The 17,753-nt window shown below is 42.0% G+C and overlaps 1 protein-coding gene across 2 annotated transcripts in view; it reads right to left on the bottom strand.

Moving 5' to 3' along the window:
- Positions 1 to 17,753, bottom strand: part of LOC136867050 (UDP-glucosyltransferase 2) — a 67,318-nt gene that overhangs the window by 47,869 nt on the left and 1,696 nt on the right. The window contains exon 1 of one of the 2 annotated variants that reach the window (XM_068227004.1): positions 14,718 to 14,897. The exons of the other annotated variant lie outside the window; for it this stretch is intronic. Coding sequence (XP_068083105.1) covers positions 14,718 to 14,777 — 60 coding nt within the window. The 5' untranslated portion in view covers positions 14,778 to 14,897. Of the gene's footprint in view, positions 1 to 14,717; positions 14,898 to 17,753 lie in introns of those variants that run through there. 2 annotated transcript variants of the gene reach the window in all.

Genomic DNA, 17,753 nt, shown 5'->3' with positions numbered 1-17,753 from the left:
TGAGAACTTGGAACTTGGTTGGTCTTATTTTCTTGGTGGGGGATGGATTGGGGGGGTGGGGGCGGAGGTGGGAGTGGAGTTCGGGTTCTGGTTAGGTTCTCAGGATCTCGGCTACTCGATCCACCGAGGGGGCCCTGAATTTGACTGAATTTTATGTTGGAGTAGGCTGAGGGGAAGAAGTAAGAGGTTATTGTTGGGCGTATTGATGAGAGGGGTGAGGGTGGTGAGAAGAGGCGGGGGTGGGTTAGGTTGTGCTTGTGTTCCTGTTGGTTTTGGATGGTTTTATTGCCTTCTTAAAATATGGGCAGCCAGGGAAGGATGCTGCGTGATTGCCGTGGCAATTTGTGCAGGTCGCCTGGTCCCGTGGCACCTTGCATTGGGTGCGACAGGCTTCGGCAGCCAAGACAATTCCTATCCTCGCAGCAAGATGGGGGCTTCATTAATTCCATTCCTGACCCGATTATTGACTGAAAAAACACGTTCATTTCATTTCCTGGGATCTATTATAAGTTCACCTGAATTACCCAAAACACTGTTCATTCCCTTCTTCCCTCCCTTCCTAAGATTCCTTATTACTGTTCAGAAAGGTTTCCCTGCTGTTTGATCTAGCCTTTCCAGATTATTACCAAAATCCTCTTATGACTTCTTATGATTCAACAACAATTTGTTTTGCTCTGTTTTGTTTATCTACGCACAATTCCCTGTCTGCATTAGCCCTTGTTTGGAGCCATTTCTGATAAACCTCTTTACGTACAAGCTGCTTTCACTTCATCATTCAACCAAGATGCTCACTTTTTCCCATCTTTACACACAGTTTTTCTTACGTATTCCCTTGCTGTTTCTACTACAGCATCCCTGAGTGCCACCGATTCTCCTTCTATATCCTGAACATGCTTACTGTCTACTGTGCTGAACTTCTCACTAATCATATCGATGTACTTCTGTCTAATTTCCTCGTCCTGGAGATTTTCTATCCTTATTCGTTTGCAGACAGATTTCATTTTCCCTATCCTAGGCCTAGAGATACATAGTTCACTACAGATCAGATAGTGGTCTTTATCATCGAAAACTCTCCGGAAAACCCGTACATTCCTAACAGATTTCCTGAATTCGAAGTCTGTCAAGATATAGTCTAGTACGGATCTGGTAACCCTACCCTCCTATGTGTAGCAGTGATTAGCTTTTGCTTGAAGAATGTATTCATAACTTCTAAACCTTTACTAGCACAGAAGTCCAGAAAACGCTTCCCATTCCTATTAGCATCAATATCTTCCCCACATTTATCAATCACCCTTTCGTATCCTTCAGTTTTATTTTCCAACTTTCGCATTGAAATCGCCCATTACCACTAACCTATCCTTGCTGTTGACCCTGACTACGATGCCACCCAATGCTTCATAAAATTTATCAACTCCATCCTCATCTGCACCCTCACATGTTGTCTATAAATGTTTCTGCCTCCCACTTGTAATCCCCAATCGCCGCTACTGATGAAAAGCATGTATCGAATGTAACAAATTTGTTCGTAAGTCATGGAATCAATTGAAAGAAACAAATCGCATCGCCACGGCTGCCCTGGAAAAGCGAGGTGTGTCACAAGGACAGAGCGGGTGACGTAATATCAACCTATGATCATCTTGTTGAGTGCATATATTTTGAATGGGCGGAGATAAGTATCTCGATTATTCTGTCGCCATCATGTTCATCTTGATGAGATCTTATGTTTGACATTTCAGCGGTAGGCCTGGAGACACAGGCCTCGACGGTCACTTTTAGCCTCAAGATTCAACTGTCAAGCAGAATTATTTATTTTATTTACAAAAACTTCCCTCAGTTGAAGGTTGCCACGTGGACAAAGCACAACGAGACAATGAAATGTATAATTTCAGCTTACAATGGTTATGTTGTTATTACATTTTTCTAGATGCTTGTTGCTTGTTGTTTAAAGGGGCCTAACATCTGGGTCATCAGACCTTACATTATTCTTAAAATGTTAAGCACAAGAGTTATAGCATATAGCAATAACTTCTAAGCAATGCAATGTAACCTCGTAAAGCTAGCAAAGATATAGTTAGCAGTTCCAGATCGTCTAAGTTAAGCTGCATCAAAAACTTCACATTGAATAGAGGAATTGTCCCTCAAGCTCCCACCATTAATCCTAATAATCTAATACTCTCCAATCCAAGTTTGTACTTATAACGAGGTATGGTCGCTTCTTCGATCAGCTTCTTTTCCCTATCAACGTCTTCCTACTGGTCTGTAGAGATTTCAAAATGAATTGTGAGGTCTACTCTATATCCCACACCGTCCGATTCCTTGTAGACTATGATGTAAACCAGGGGTTTCCAAATGGAGGCCCGTGGGCCACATGTGGCCCGCGAAGCCATATAATGCGGCCCGCGAGAGCATTTTAATAAATTTGTGAAGGATAGTTACAAAATAATATTTTATAGGTCGTTCAAAAATGTATTAATTTTCATATTCGTTATAGACCTAAGTCCGAACTAGTTCATTCTTTAATATAATTTCCTCTTTTTTTAAATTCGCTTGATCTGAATGAATTTTTTCATTTTTTAATATTTAAAATCCAAATTTCTAATAATAATGGTTGGTTCTTACGTCCCACTAACTACTTTTGATGTTTTTCGGAGACGCCGAGGTGCTGGAATTTTGTCGCGCAGGAGTTCTTTTACGCGCCAGTAAATCAATCGACACAAGGCTGACGTATTTGAGCGCCTTCGGAATGATCTAACATCGAACCTACCAACTTCAGAAGGCCAGCGCCTCAACCAACTCAGCCACTCAGCCCGGCTCTAAATGTCATTCTTTAATGCAATTGTAAAATAATGTTTTACCTAAGTAATTAAAATTATCAAACCTTTATTTCAATTGAATTATGCATTTTATTTTTTCATAATGGTACTTCTGTAGGCCTACTATATGCAGAATTTTACGAAAATTGACCTATTATTCAAGTGCGGCCCACGAACATGACTAAGGTTTCCAATATGGCCCTCGAGCCCTTACAAATTGGGATCCCCTGATGTAAACTATCCTGCTGCTACTATTATCGGCAAATCTGCATACCTCTTCGGTGTCCCTATAACCTTTCTCTCTTAGGGTCTTTGCTATTAAGGACCAAATCTTGTTATGCTTGGCGTTCCGCAGCATCTCTCCATGAGGGTAAGATCCCAAAACATAAGGAAGGTGTGTAATATTAGAGTGATGTATATATGTCAGGAGCCTGTAGGTAGCACCACTTCCCTTCGGTGTGATGCACTTCTCTCTGGCGCTACCAGATGGCCTTCGGATGTCCCCTGGCAGCTCGGTGTGAGAGGGAGAGGGAGGGTGAGTGGACGTGCCCTGGACATAAGGGACGGAGACATTATGTTTACTTGAGTGTTAGTGGCAGCGTAGCCCTGCATGGTGCAGCTTAGTCCTGCACCAGTGTATTAACTACCTATAGGCCTACAGCATGTATTGATTGTTCACATGACAATGTTTAATATAGTTACTGAAGTTTACCGTTGTTTATATTATCCCTTCTTGCATCCTGTGAGAGAACCAGCCTCATGGCAATACAGTCCACTTCACAATACTAAAATAATTATTTCAAGTTTATTCATGGCCATCACGGGCCGGATGCATAGAAGGTGTACTTTAAAATTAACGGATTGTGCATACTGTGAACTAAATGTAGTTTCGAGAGTGTTGTGACTGTGATACAATATACGCTTGTGCATATCGGCCAGTCGTTCGAACGTGTGTTGGAAGCAGCCATCTTGCGGCGTGACGTCACATTCATTGCGCTGACACTGGATCCAGCACCATTGCGAGTTCATCAGCAGAATCAACAATTGGTAAGCTCAGTTCATATACTTCCTTTCATTTGTCAAATCCTTGCACACAATGGATCCCGATATTAGAAAGTCATTAATAAAGAAGCGTGGAATCGCGAAATCGAAGGTAACCAACATAAAGAAATATACCGATTCTTTAACTGGTCATATTGATAAATTCAGTGTTAAGGTTAGACTTGATGCTTTACAACAAGCGTGGCAGGACTATACTGTCGTGCAAGATCAACTAGAAATAGAAGATGACGACTCCCAACATCATGAGAGGGATAGGGAACAATTCTCAGAGGTGTATTATGATCTGCAGGCTCATATGACGAGATTAATCGAAGATCAAGAGGGCAGTAATTTTCCACCAAGTTTACATTCTGTGGGCTCAGGCAGGGCTAATGTAAAACTGCCGCCTATAAAGGTGCCTGTGTTTAATAACAATATTATTGACTTCAGACATTTTTATGACACATTCAATTCCTTGGTGATCAATAATGACACTATAGATAAGATTCAGAAATATTATTATTTATTGTCAGCAGTATCAGGTGAAGCACATAAATTAATTGAGAACTTGCCGGTCACTGCTGACAATTTCGATATTGCCTGGAATCTGATCTGTGAGAGATATGACAATCCACGCTTAGTAGCCAGTACACATATAAAGGGATTGTTATCTCCGCCAGCAACAAATAAGGATTGCCCACATTCCCTACGCATTTTATTAAGTCATTGTAAGGGTCATTTACATGCCATTGAAGCACTAAAATTGTCAACTCCACTACATGAACTAATCATTTCACAGCTGTATTTAGATAAGGTTGATGCCAATACTAGGAAGGACTGGGAACTCATGTTATCAGCAAAACAATCTCCATCACTCGACGAATTTCTACAATTCTTAGAAAAAAGGTGTCATGCCTTAGAATTAATTAAATCTAACATGCCTAGCATTATCCAACAAGAGAAAACAAAACCTAAATTAAACAGAGATACTAAACACAGCTACGTTTCAACTAACAATGCATGTGTAGCCTGTAAGCTCTCTCATCCTATCTATAAATGTGGAAGATTTAGGGACATTAGTGTTCAAGAAAGGTTAGACATTGTTAAGGAACATCAACTGTGTTTCAATTGCTTGGCTAGTGGGCACAATGCTGTTAATTGTCCATCAGGTAATGTGTGTCGTCAGTGTGGCAAGGCACATCATACACTTGTCCATCAGCACCATACACAGTCTGCCATGCCAGTAAGTGCCGAGAATAGTACGGAGTCGGATTCGGCACAAGACTCACACGAAGGATTCGGTTCCTATTGTTCCTTTAAACCTAAGGCTTCTGCTCATGTATTGCTTGCTACAGCCGTTGTCATGGTCCGTAATCAGTTGGGACAACTTCAAAAATGCAGAGCTCTTCTAGACTCTGCATCACAAACTAATTTCATCACAGAATCCTTAGTTCAGAAGCTTCGGTTGAAGAAGTCTCGCATATCTTTTCCAATCCAAGGGATTAATGAGGTCATGTCCGAGTCGAAACACTCAGTATGTCTGCACTTAGAGTCTACTGCAAGCAATTACAAGGTAACAGTCACTTGCGCTGTACTACCACGTATTACGGGAGACATGCCATCTGTGAAGCTTTGCTATGACGATTGGAATCTCCCAGATGACATCCAACTCGCGGATATTAACTTCCACCAGCCAGGAGGAATAGATTTACTTCTAGGTGCTGAAATCTTTTTCGAAATTTTGCGTCGTGGGAAGATGACCAAACCAGGGAACTATCCAGTGTTGCAAGAAACAGAGCTTGGATGGATACTGTCCGGAACAATAAATGCATCGAGCACACCGTCTTCAACTGTACAGCCGCAACGCTCATTCTTCATCCGTGGAGAAACCTCATTGGATGACCAGCTTCAACGGTTCTGGGAACTAGAAGACCTCCCAAACAAACCTCGAACGATTGAAGAGATGAGATGTGAAGAACACTTCACTCACAACACAACGAGAGATTCTACAGGTCGCTACATTGTCCGCCTTCCTCGTCGCTCAGAAGTGGGTCCGGTGGGAGACTCATGCTCACACGCAAAACAGAGGTTGCTACAGTTAGAACGTCGTTTGCATAGACAACCAGATGTTCGGCGTGCCTACAATGAATTCATGTCGGAATATGAGCAACTAGGTCACATGACAGAAGTTCCAGACAATGGCAGTTCCGAAAGAGAAGTGTTCTACTTGCCGCACCACCCCGTCTTCAAGGATACAAGTAGCACCACGAAAACCCGAGTAGTGTTCGATGGTTCTGCGCGATCTAGCAACGGACTTTCACTGAACGACACATTAATGGTGGGCCCCAACATATAACAGGATCTTTACTCCATTATTTTGCGTTTCCGGATGCAGCCTGTAGCATTTTCTGCTGACATTTGCAAAATGTACAGACAGGTTTACGTGCACCAGCTAGACTCTCCACTCTAGCGCATCCTCTGGAGATCACGCCCAGATCAGAATATTAAAATCTATGAATTGACAACGGTAACGTACGGTACAAGTTGTGCACCATTTCTTGCAACACGTGTTCTACAACAACTAGCCGATGACGAAATGAAACAATTTCCATTAGCATCTCAAATCCTGAAGAGGGACTTCTATGTCGATGACTTAATCACCGCGACTGGAACGGTTGAAGAAGCTGTACAACTACAAGATGATTTAATCGCCTTGCTCGAAAGGGGAGGGTTTGAGCTTCGAAAGTTTTCAGCCAACCGTAGCGAGCTTCTGGAAAGAATTCCACCCACCTGTAAGGAAACTCAAGATTTGATTTCACTCGATACACATGATAGTGTCAACACCCTCGGCTTACTTTGGAACCCGTCAACAGACCATTTCCTGATAAGAAGCATTTCAAGAACGATGGATAACAAGATCCCTGCAAGACACTTTATAACTAAGCGTGAGGTCGCGTCCATAGTTGCTTCTACATTTGATCCGTTGGGACTCATAAGCCCAGTTGTTATTACATATAAGGTGTTCTTGCAAGACTTATGGAGCTCTGGTTTGGGCTGGGATGATCCTTTCTCAGACGAATTGCAGGATAAGTGGCTCAGCCTAGTCAACCTTCTACAACACTTGAACTACATTAGAATTGAGCGGCTTGTGGTTCCTCACCTCGCTTCCAATATACAACTTCATGGATTTTGTGACGCTAGTGAAAGAGCATATGGAGCTTGCCTCTACATTCGTGCCATGGATGTTCACGGCACAATCACAAGCAAACTATTATGCGCCAAATCAAGAGTGGCTCCAGTGAAACGGATCACTCTGCCCAGACTGGAACTCTGTGGAGCAGCATTACTCGCAAGATTAATTGAAAGGGTAGTTCCTGTTGTTGGACTCGACATCCATAGCATTCATTTATACTCTGATTCTATGATTGTGCTCGCCTGGATAATGGGCACACCCACCCGCTGGAAGACCTTTGTAGCTAACAGAGTGTCTCAGATTCAGCAGCAGACCAACATGGAATCCTGGAGACATGTATCCACGCACGACAATCCAGCAGATCTAATCTCTAGGGGCACAGATCCCGCAGCACTTCAGTCAACGCCATTGTGGTGGAAGGGCCCGAAGTGGCTCGAAGAACAGAATGAATTCTGGTTAAATTCAACTCCCAGAGACCTTCCTCAAGACTTGCCCGAAGTACGACCAGTCACCTCACTGCTAACCACTTCAGGAGCCTCCGAAGATGTAATCGAAAGATATTCCTCTTACAGTAAACTAGTCCGAATAGTTGCTTATTGCAAACGCTTCGTCCTAAACTGCCGCAACCCTCAACACAAACACATCACACCACTCTCTTCAACGGAGCTTGAAGAGGCAAGCCTGACCTGTATTAGACTGATTCAGCAGGTCAGCTACCCACGTGAGATCGAAGCCTTAAGCAAGGGGCAGCCTATTTCCCATAAGAGCAAGATTTTATGTCTAAGCCCTTTTCTGGATGAAATACAAATTTTGAGAGTTGGAGGAAAACTTGTCAACTCAGACCTAGACTACGATAGGAAGCATCAAATAATCCTCCCTCCTAATCACCATTTCACTCGTCTACTCATTCAATATGAGCACCACAGACTTCTCCACGCTGAGATTCAGCTACTGCTCACATCCTTACGATCTAGGTACTGGATTCCTAGAGCAAGACAAACCATTCGATCAGTCGTCCACAAATGCATGCAGTGCTTTAGGCTTAAGGCAACGAATGCAAGTCAACTCATGGGCCAACTGCCAAAGGCTCGCATCCAGATGTCTCGTCCATTCCTGTCCTCAGGTGTTGACTTTGCAGGGCCAGTTGATGTTAAAATAGGATCCAGGAAGGGTAAATCGATCTACAAATGCTATGTTGCGATATTCGTTTGCTTCAGCACGAGAGCTGTACATATCGAACCTGTCACAGGTTTGACATCTCAGGGATTCATCGCAGCCCTCAGAAGATTCGTTTCCCGTCGTGGACATATTCAAGATCTCTACAGTGATAATTCTACAACATTCGTTGGGGCTAATAAGGAACTGCAGCAAATGCTGAAGGACGAACAATTCAACAAGGAAATGAGCAATCATGCTGCAGCATCAAAATTCAAATGGCACTTCATTCCGGCACGTTCCCCACACTTTGGCGGAATATGGGAGTCCGCAGTGAAGGCGATGAAGTTCCACTTCCGTCGGGTTGTGGGTCAAACAGTTTTAACCTACGAAGAGTTGGTTACCATACTCACGCAAATTGAAGCTTGCCTCAATTCTAGACCATTGTGTGCATTATCCGATGACCCTAGCGATCCTTCTATTCTCACACCTGGTCACTTTCTCATTGGAGCTCCACTCATGTCCATTCCTGACCCTGATATGACTGAGTCTCATCCAAACAGACTGTCACGCTGGCAACACCTTCAGCAGATGCAGCAGCACTGGTGGCGTCGATGGTCCAAGGATTATCTTCACACTTTGCAACAGAGGAAGAAATGGTCCACGTCGCATCCGAATCTTCAAGCAGGCACGCTTGTTCTGCTGAAGGAAGATCATCTGCCACCTTTGCAGTGGAAGATGGGCATTACTGAGCAGGTGTTTCCAGGAAGGGACAATTTAATAAGAGTTGCCGACGTCAGATGCAATTCCAATATCTTAAGGCGTGCTATCACGAAGCTGGTGCCTCTGCCTCCTCCTTAACTCTCTGTGCATATTGTCATATAATTATGTTTTGAACAGGTTCAACGGGGCGGAGGATGTGTAATATTAGAGTGATGTATATATGTCAGGAGCCTGTAGGTAGCACCACTTCCCTTTGGTGTGATGCACTTCTCTCTGGCGCTACCAGATGGCCTTCGGATGTCCCCTGGCAGCTCGGTGTGAGAGGGAGAGGGAGGGTGAGTGGACGTGCCCTGGACATAAGGGACGGAGACATTATGTTTACTTGAGTGTTAGTGGCAGCGTAGCCCTGCATGGTGCAGCTTAGTCCTGCACCAGTGTATTAACTACCTATAGGCCTACAGCATGTATTGATTGTTCACATGACAATGTTTAATATAGTTACTGAAGTTTACCGTTGTTTATATTATCCCTTCTTGCATCCTGTGAGAGAACCAGCCTCATGGCAATACAGTCCACTTCACAATACTAAAATAATTATTTCAAGTTTATTCAGAAGGGTTTCTATCTCTCTCTTCGGCAATGCCTACAGAGGTTTCCGTTGGGGGACCTGTCAGGAATGGATGGAACATCGCACACATTAGCAGTCGTTTCTCATTCCCTCACGCCAATTTCTAATCCAGTTATTTGTAGGTTTATATTGTTCAAATAGGGTCACACCTTTTCCTTTGTGACCGAGCTCGATACAGTAGCTGCAGTCGCTTAAGTGCGGCCAGTATCCAGTATTCGGGAGATAGTGGGTTGGAACCCCACTGTCGGTAGCCCTGAAGATGGTTTTCCGTGGTTTCCCATTTTCACACCAGGCAAATGCAGGGGCTGTACCTCAATTAAGGCCACGGCCGCTTCCTTCCCACTCCTAGCCCTTTCCAGTCCCATCGTCGCCATAAAACCTATCTGTGTCGGTGCAAACTAAAGCAACTTGTAAAGAAAAACAAAAAACAAGGTAGATCCATCCTTTTGTGACATAATCTACACCATTCCTAGAATTGACGGTTTCTAAGCTCTATTCTGATTTTGGAAGCGGAAAGTATGTGAGTACGTTTAAGAGAAGGTGTTCTTGTTTATCTAATCCACGCTATGTGAGACATTTTTGCTTTCTTCAATGGCATCTCTTGTTGCAGATCATGGCCGACTGATGCGTCGCTCTAGGAGCGCAGTGAGGGATCCAGTCGGCCGTGTGCAGATATATATATAGGTTCCTTTCAAGTGGAAGCATTTTAAAAGTATTGTCACAAGGAATGTGTTTGCGCCTCTGTTGGAATGTACAGTCATAGGAAAAAGTATACGTACACCTTAAACATTAAGCAATGTTGTCGTTTGTAGTTGACGCATTGCCCATAGGCTGCTAGAAATTTCACTACTGTTCTATATTTCGGTATTTCGCGAAAGATGAATATGACTACGTACCGGAAATAACAATAGTACCTTAGAAATATTTGTTTTAACAAACGTGTCATCCAATAAGTTCGAAATATAGATGCATAAAAAGTATTCGTACAGATGGTTTATCTCACATCAAAATCATTGATAACATCCCTTGCAACGCAGGTAAGCAGTAAACGTCACGTCTTGTATCAAGTCAGTTTGTGATGTTTGGGACATCACTGTATATTTTTAATTATTGAACTATATATTTAATTGATAAGATGTATATATTTAATCACTGAAAGGTCATTTTAAAATTAATATGTATATATATATATATATAGGGTTTTTATCATCTATTTCAATCATCATTTCATTTCTTTGTATCGCGGCTATAACGTATTCTGAACGAATAAATTATTGGGTAAAGTATTTCAACATCACGCATATTTATAACTTGCAGTAAACTTTCCAATAGCCGTTGTGAGGTGACCAGAGTCAGCAGGCTAATTTCAGCCCAGTTCCAGGAAAAGTACGTCATCGAGGTTACGAGAGACCTTACCCTCTCCACCTCATGATGAGACAGTTGATACATTATTAACACCCACTTTTCAAACTCAGCTTCGGGACGCTTTATTTCAGCGAGAAAGTTCAGCCTATGTGAATGAACGTAATGAAGCAACGTGATGGATGCACAACTATACAAGGGAGAAGGGATGAGACCTCGAATCTTACTGGACCATGTGATATGGCTGATGGAAGGAGACTTTTGAACCAATATATACCACCGACAAGGGCTGGAGAGGACATTCACTCACATTAAGACTCTCATTCAGACTCATATTCAGATTGACATTTGGAGATTCTGATTCTGATTCTCACGCTTGGAAGATACTCTTACTACGATTCTACGTCTACACATCGGAGAAGATTTTAACTTAGTTCACTTCGCATCTGAGTATATTCTACTCAAAAGTTACTCTCATTGGGACTTGTTATCTCAAAGACGAGAGGTAGTCAACGGGAGACCGGTTCTGACTGGTATAGGGGAGGAGAGCTTTTATTATGAATTTAGCTACGCTACTGTTCCGTAATACGGAAGAATACGAAGGTATTCTCTCCATGAACATAACCCATGGTGGTTTTGCACTTAAAATTAGGACTCATTACGACTTTATGTAAGGAGTACAATAGGAAGTGTTAAAGACAGGAAATGTGGATGTAGGACTGGAATCCAACAACAGATGAGGCAGCCTGTACGAGAGATCCACCTATCTTCAGCTTCAAGACAACAGAGTCCACATTTGGTGAGCTTATGGCATAAGTTACTGCAAGTCTTCGCGCAACAGTTCATTTTCTTAAAGTTAATTTCATTCACTTTTTCTTTTGCTTCCGTAAGTTCAGATTTCGTTAATACGCCGTTACGTCACGTTTTCATCTTAATAAATAGCTGTTTTAATTTGTATTTTATGAAATGATTATTAATGATCCTTAAATTCCAAGTTAGTGTACTTAATGATTTGTGTTCCGTTCACCCCACCCCTGGGAGTTTTTTGAGTCTCATTACGTATTTTTATTTATTATTATTATTATTATTATTATTATTATTATTATTATTAATTATCTACTTTTGTTTTCAAGCCATAAGCTTGAAGACTGGCGCCCTTGGGATACTGTTTCTGGAGAAACCATGACATATCATTTATTTATTTTAATATTAAAGTGACCCGCCACGTTATAAATTTGTCATACATCTGTGGGCTAAGTGGGTACGTCACAAGTTGTGCTTCAGCCGTTCTAAACAACAAGTGATACAGTGAATCAATAAGATGGGTGGTAAAATGAAAGAAACAACAGAAGAAGAGAGAAGAATGGTAATCCGGGCTAATAATTCCTGTAAATCGCCCTCGGAAATATCGAAATTTGTGAAGAGAACAAGATCTACAATTCAGGGAATTATTGACAGGTATGGTGAGAGAAAATCTATCAAAAATGCACGTAGATGTGGACGTCCATGCAATCTAGACGATTGAACTACAAGACTAATCCTCAAGAAAGTTAAGAATAATCATAGAACCAGTGCTGCAAAACTGAGGTCTGAACTAGGAAATGATTTAAAACTTAATATCTGTGCTTCTACAATTCAAAAGTCTTTAAATACGAATGGGCATCATTGTAGGAATGCCAGGCAAAAACCTTGAATTAGCCCAGCAAATATGAAGAAAAGACTACAATATGCTACAGACTATAAACATGCTTCTCTAGAATTCTGGGATCGAGTTATATTTACGGATGAAAGTAAATTAACTGTTTTTCAATAATATGGCAAAAATGTGTGGAGGAAAACGAACACAGAACTCGAAGAAAACATCTGCTTCCTTCAGTGAAGCATGGTGGAGATTGTTTAACGGTTTGGGTGTGCATGAGCTCAACTGAAGTAGGTTCCTTAGAATTCATAGATGGAAAGATGGACCGTAAATACTATATTGAAGTTTTGAAGAAACATCTAGCATCTAGTGCCGAAAAAATGGGACGTCTGGGTAATTATGTATTGATACAGGATAATGATCCAAAGCATACAGCCCTTGAAACACGATTGTGGAGTTTATACAACACACTCAAATATGTGGTAACACCCCCCAATCCCCGCATCTGAATCCGATGGAACATATGTGGGCTTATCTTAAAGATAAACTGAGCAAAAGAAATATTTCATCAAAGCCAGTTTTTAAAATGACTCTTTTGGAAGAATGGGGTGAGATTGAGCCCACCTTCACCTCCAAGATAGCTCATTCAATGCCTAGGCGGCTTGAGGCCATTGTAAAATCAAAAGGATTTCCAGCAAGATACTAAACGTGCACAAAAATCAGCGGGGAATGAAAGTAAAACCGGACTGTACGAATACTTTTTATGAGTATGAAATCATGGTATTTTCATTTATTTGTGTATTAATGACAGAGATGTCTATCAATTGTATGTTTTATGATGTACATATCTTTACATAGTGTACATAAAGCTAAACTATTGATGTTATACAATGTACATGACAATAATTGTACTAGGTATTTCTGTTTCAGTATTAAGTGTACGAATACTTTTTACTATGACTGTATGTCTTTTCAGCTTTGGAATGATACGTGAAACAAATCAAAGTCAAATGGTACTGAGCGCGCGCTAGGATGGCGCATAGCAAGCGCCGAGTCGCCCCGCGCCTGCAGGATGTTAATAATCGGGCCTAGGTTGCTTCTGTACCTTTGAATAATGGCTATTGAATTTAGCATTCTAAGCAAGTAACGTCGTGTATTCTATGTTTAAAATCAGATTGTAATGTTAAAGGGCAAGAACTGCGTTAATAAACACAAAGAGTGGGTAAATTACCGGTCACAGTGCATGATGATCGCCTCTCTCGAAATATTTACTATTCAAAGCTCATCACTTGAATCACATCTATATCACTAGGCCACGGCCACCAACCTCCTCAGCTGTATTGGAGGAATAGGTAGTCGTGTTTGATTTTCCGTCGTTAGTACACCTTCGAACACCGGGAAGATGTCCAAACACAGTTCGTTTATCGAATCTGTAGCCCACCTAACTTTGAATTAGCTATCCGTGTAGAACTCAGTCGGGTTTTGCGCATCTTGTAGGCCTATAACTCGACAAGGAATATGTGGAGGCTTGGTCTTGCATGACCATGGACAGAAGGGCAGGAGGGAGTTATTCCAAGTTCTTGAGGGGTTTCACTTGGAGTTGCCGTGCTCTAAATATGTTTTCCTCGTCATCGCCGCCATAGTTTAAGTAGTAGCATTTTCCATCCCATGCCCGAGTTAACTCGGTTGTCAACATGTCTCCCGCTGTCTCAAACACGATACAGTGCACTCTTTTTCACTTCCGAGTTCAGTCTGGCGTTGTAGTTTTGTTGTTCATCACAAGCTCTGTTCAGACGACGGACAATTTATAAATCACCTCACCGTATTTTGACAATAATTACGTCCCTTGTGTTTTTCTTTCACAGTTCTCTTCTGAGATGGGTGCGCAGATATGTAAAGAAAGCATAAAGGAGGATTATATTTTAGAAATGTTATGGAATGATGATGAGCCTGATTTTTATAAGTATAGTGAAGATAAGTTACAGTGAAACAAGCTGAAGACACGTCATTGTCAGTTCTGGTAAAGGAGCCAAGACGAAATTGTTGTTAATGTTGTCGTTCCGTGACTGTTCAGTAACTGTACATACAATGTATTTCAGCTTATTTCAGCCACTGTTGAAACATCCAGAAAATCTGGTATGGGACAAAGCTTTGGTATGTTACCTTGAGAGGATCCGGACTGATTACAGTGATTTGATGTCCCCTCGCTGCGAGAGCTTTCATAATCGTCTGGAAGGGCTGCTGATGGCTCCAGACTGGAGTAGGGAAGATGCCCAGGATACGAGCGCCATGAATGCCAAAGAAAGAGCCCAACAGGACAAAGCTGGTGAGCAGAATAGGAAGGTAGCTGAAACATAACCACAAAAACGAGAACAGTTTAACAAACGCCAGCTGTGGTTGTGTAAACGAATAACATTGCAATGATCTCTTAACATTAAACTGGCTACTACTGAAGATACAAGTACAAAGATTTTACCATATACCTTGTAAAAGTGTTTTCAATATACGTAGCTACTGCCATAATAAACAAAAATAAGAAACTCAATAAAGAAATTGATAATGACCATAAAATTGTTTAAAGTAGCTTCCTACACCTTTGGCATCACAAACCAACATTTTCATTCAACTATCTAAACACAACCTTAAAATACATCCCCACCCCATCCCCCAACACTATAATATTTAAAGGTAGCCAGTGCAACAACAACAGAGTAAACTCACGATTATAACCGTGAGTTTCGCAGCCATCGAAGTCAATCGGAACCCTTCATAATGCCGAACGCAGTCGGGACCATTACATGCTCCTGGACCACGGCCTACAAGCCCGAAAAATACAGACATGATTCGTGATGCCGACCGTGAAAGCCTCAACTGCTATATAAAGGCGTGCTCAGTTCACCCGGGAGGATGCGGGTTCGATTTCCCGTCAGGAAGTCGAAAAAATGAAGGAAGGAGATTTCCACTTCAGGAGATGCACATGGCGCTAAGGTTCACTCAGTCTATACAAAAAATTCACGTTATCAGAATATTTAACGGAATGATTCGGATTATTTCTGAACAATATATTGCCTGCTAGCTGTAGTACCCGGCGTTGCCCGGATTGAAGGGTGATGAACTTGGACTTTAAAAAATTCAGGATTGTCACTCTTTATTTCAGCGACCCCGAAAAGTATGGATTCGACACTATTTTCGAATATTTTTATGTCAACCCCTCGCCCCACCCCCCACCCGCTCCTAAGGTTAGTTGGATTGCCTTACCCCCACGCGGTTTGTCTCCTGATACTACTTCGTAAGGCTACCAAGTTTGGTGTAAATCGCTCCAATGTTTTTTTTTTCTATTTGCTTTACGTCGCACCGTCTTATGGCGACGATGGGATAGGAAAGGCCTAGGAACTGTAAGGAAGCGGCCGTGGCCGTAATTAAGGTACAGCCCCGGCATTTGCCTGGTGTGAAAATGGAGAACCACGGAAAACCATCATCAGGGCTGCCGACAGTGGGGCTCAAACCCACTATCTCCCGATTACTGGATACTGGCCGCACTTAAGCGACTGCAGCTATCGAGCTCGGTGCTCCAATGGTTTAGGAGGGGATGTAACACATACATACATACATACATACATACATACATACATACATACATACATACATACATACATACTACGACAATTATACGTAGAGAGATTATTTGTTTCGGAAAATGTAAAAGAAAATATGATCATGATTATGCTGTATTATAAACATGTAAAATAATTATGACATACATAATTATATCACTCACATGCTCATGCTCTATGCTGAATTGAATTCGACCTGTTTTCTGCGAGGTGAAGTCGTCAATGACGGCTTTTGGTACATACATGGAGTGGCAGTAGCTTTGTTCTTTCTCAGTTGGAATCATTGTTAGTTTACTAAGGTGTTACCCAGACCTAGTCGTTCTCACGTATGTTTTGATTTGTTGTCTGGCTCCATGGCTAAATGGTTAGCGTGCTAGCTTTTGGTTACAGGGATCCCGGGTTCGATTCCAGGCAGGGTCGGGAATTTTAACCATAATTGGTTAATTTCGCTGGCACAGGGGCTGGCTGTATGTGTTATCTTCATCATCATTTCATCCTCATCACGACGTGCAGGTCGCCTCTGGGAGACAAATCAAAAAGCCTCCACCTGGCGAGCCGAACTTGTCCTCGGACACTACCGGCAGTAAAAGCCATACGCCATTTCATTTCATTTTGATTTGTTGAAAACCTGCATTCTGCCGTCGCAGTAGTCACAGGAAGGACTAACACATTTTTAGTAAACCTTTCGTTTCATTGAAACGTCCTTTCATTTAAAGAAAATTCGAGGTTCATTATTACAATCCTTACGCATAGCGAAACTTTGAGAAGAGAACACTGGCTATTTATGTAACAGTTTCCTTAACTCCATTATATACCGGGCGAGTTGGTCGAGCGGTTAAAGGCGCGCGGCTGTGAGCTTGCATCCGGGAGATAGTGGGTTCGAATCCCACTGTCGGCAGCCCTGAAGATGGTTTTCCGTGGTTTCTCATTTTCACACAAGGCAAATGCTTGGGCTGTACCTTAATTAAGGCCACAGCCGCTTCCTTCCAACTCCTAGGCCTTTCCTGTCCCATCGTCGCCATAAGACCTATCTGTGTCGGTGCGACGTAAAGCAGTTAGCAAAAAAAATCTTTGAGAACATAATGGAGTTTTCTTGCAGTTAGCAAGAAGAAACACCTTTGAGAATATAATGAAGTTTTTTTGCTACTTAGCAATAAAAACATCTTTGAGAACATAATGGAGTATTTTGCAGTTAGCAAGAAGAAACATCTTTGAGAATATAATGGAGTTATTTTTTTATGCTAGTGGCTTTACGTCGCACCGACACAGATAGGTCTTAGGGCGACGATGGGACAGGAAAGGCCTAGGAATGGGAAGGAAGCGGCCGTGGCCTTAATTAAGGTACAGCCCCAACATTTGCTTGGTGTGAAAATGAGAAACCACGGAAAACTATCTTCAGGGCTGTCGACAGTGGGGTTCGAATCCACTAACTCGCCTGGTCTCCAAGATGTAGAAGACTTTTGAACTCATGAATAAATGTGAGGAAAGATCAGCAGTGAAACTGTGTGGAGTATTCTGGGAGAAGTTCTAAGCCGTTTCTACAAAATGTTGTCTATTAACTCAATATATATATAATTTTACTGTT

This window comes from Anabrus simplex, chromosome 3, assembly GCF_040414725.1.
Source record: "Anabrus simplex isolate iqAnaSimp1 chromosome 3, ASM4041472v1, whole genome shotgun sequence".
NCBI lineage: Eukaryota > Metazoa > Arthropoda > Insecta > Orthoptera > Tettigoniidae > Anabrus > Anabrus simplex.
Note: the sequence above shows the minus strand (reverse complement) of the source record. Positions and strands in the feature narration are given on the sequence as shown.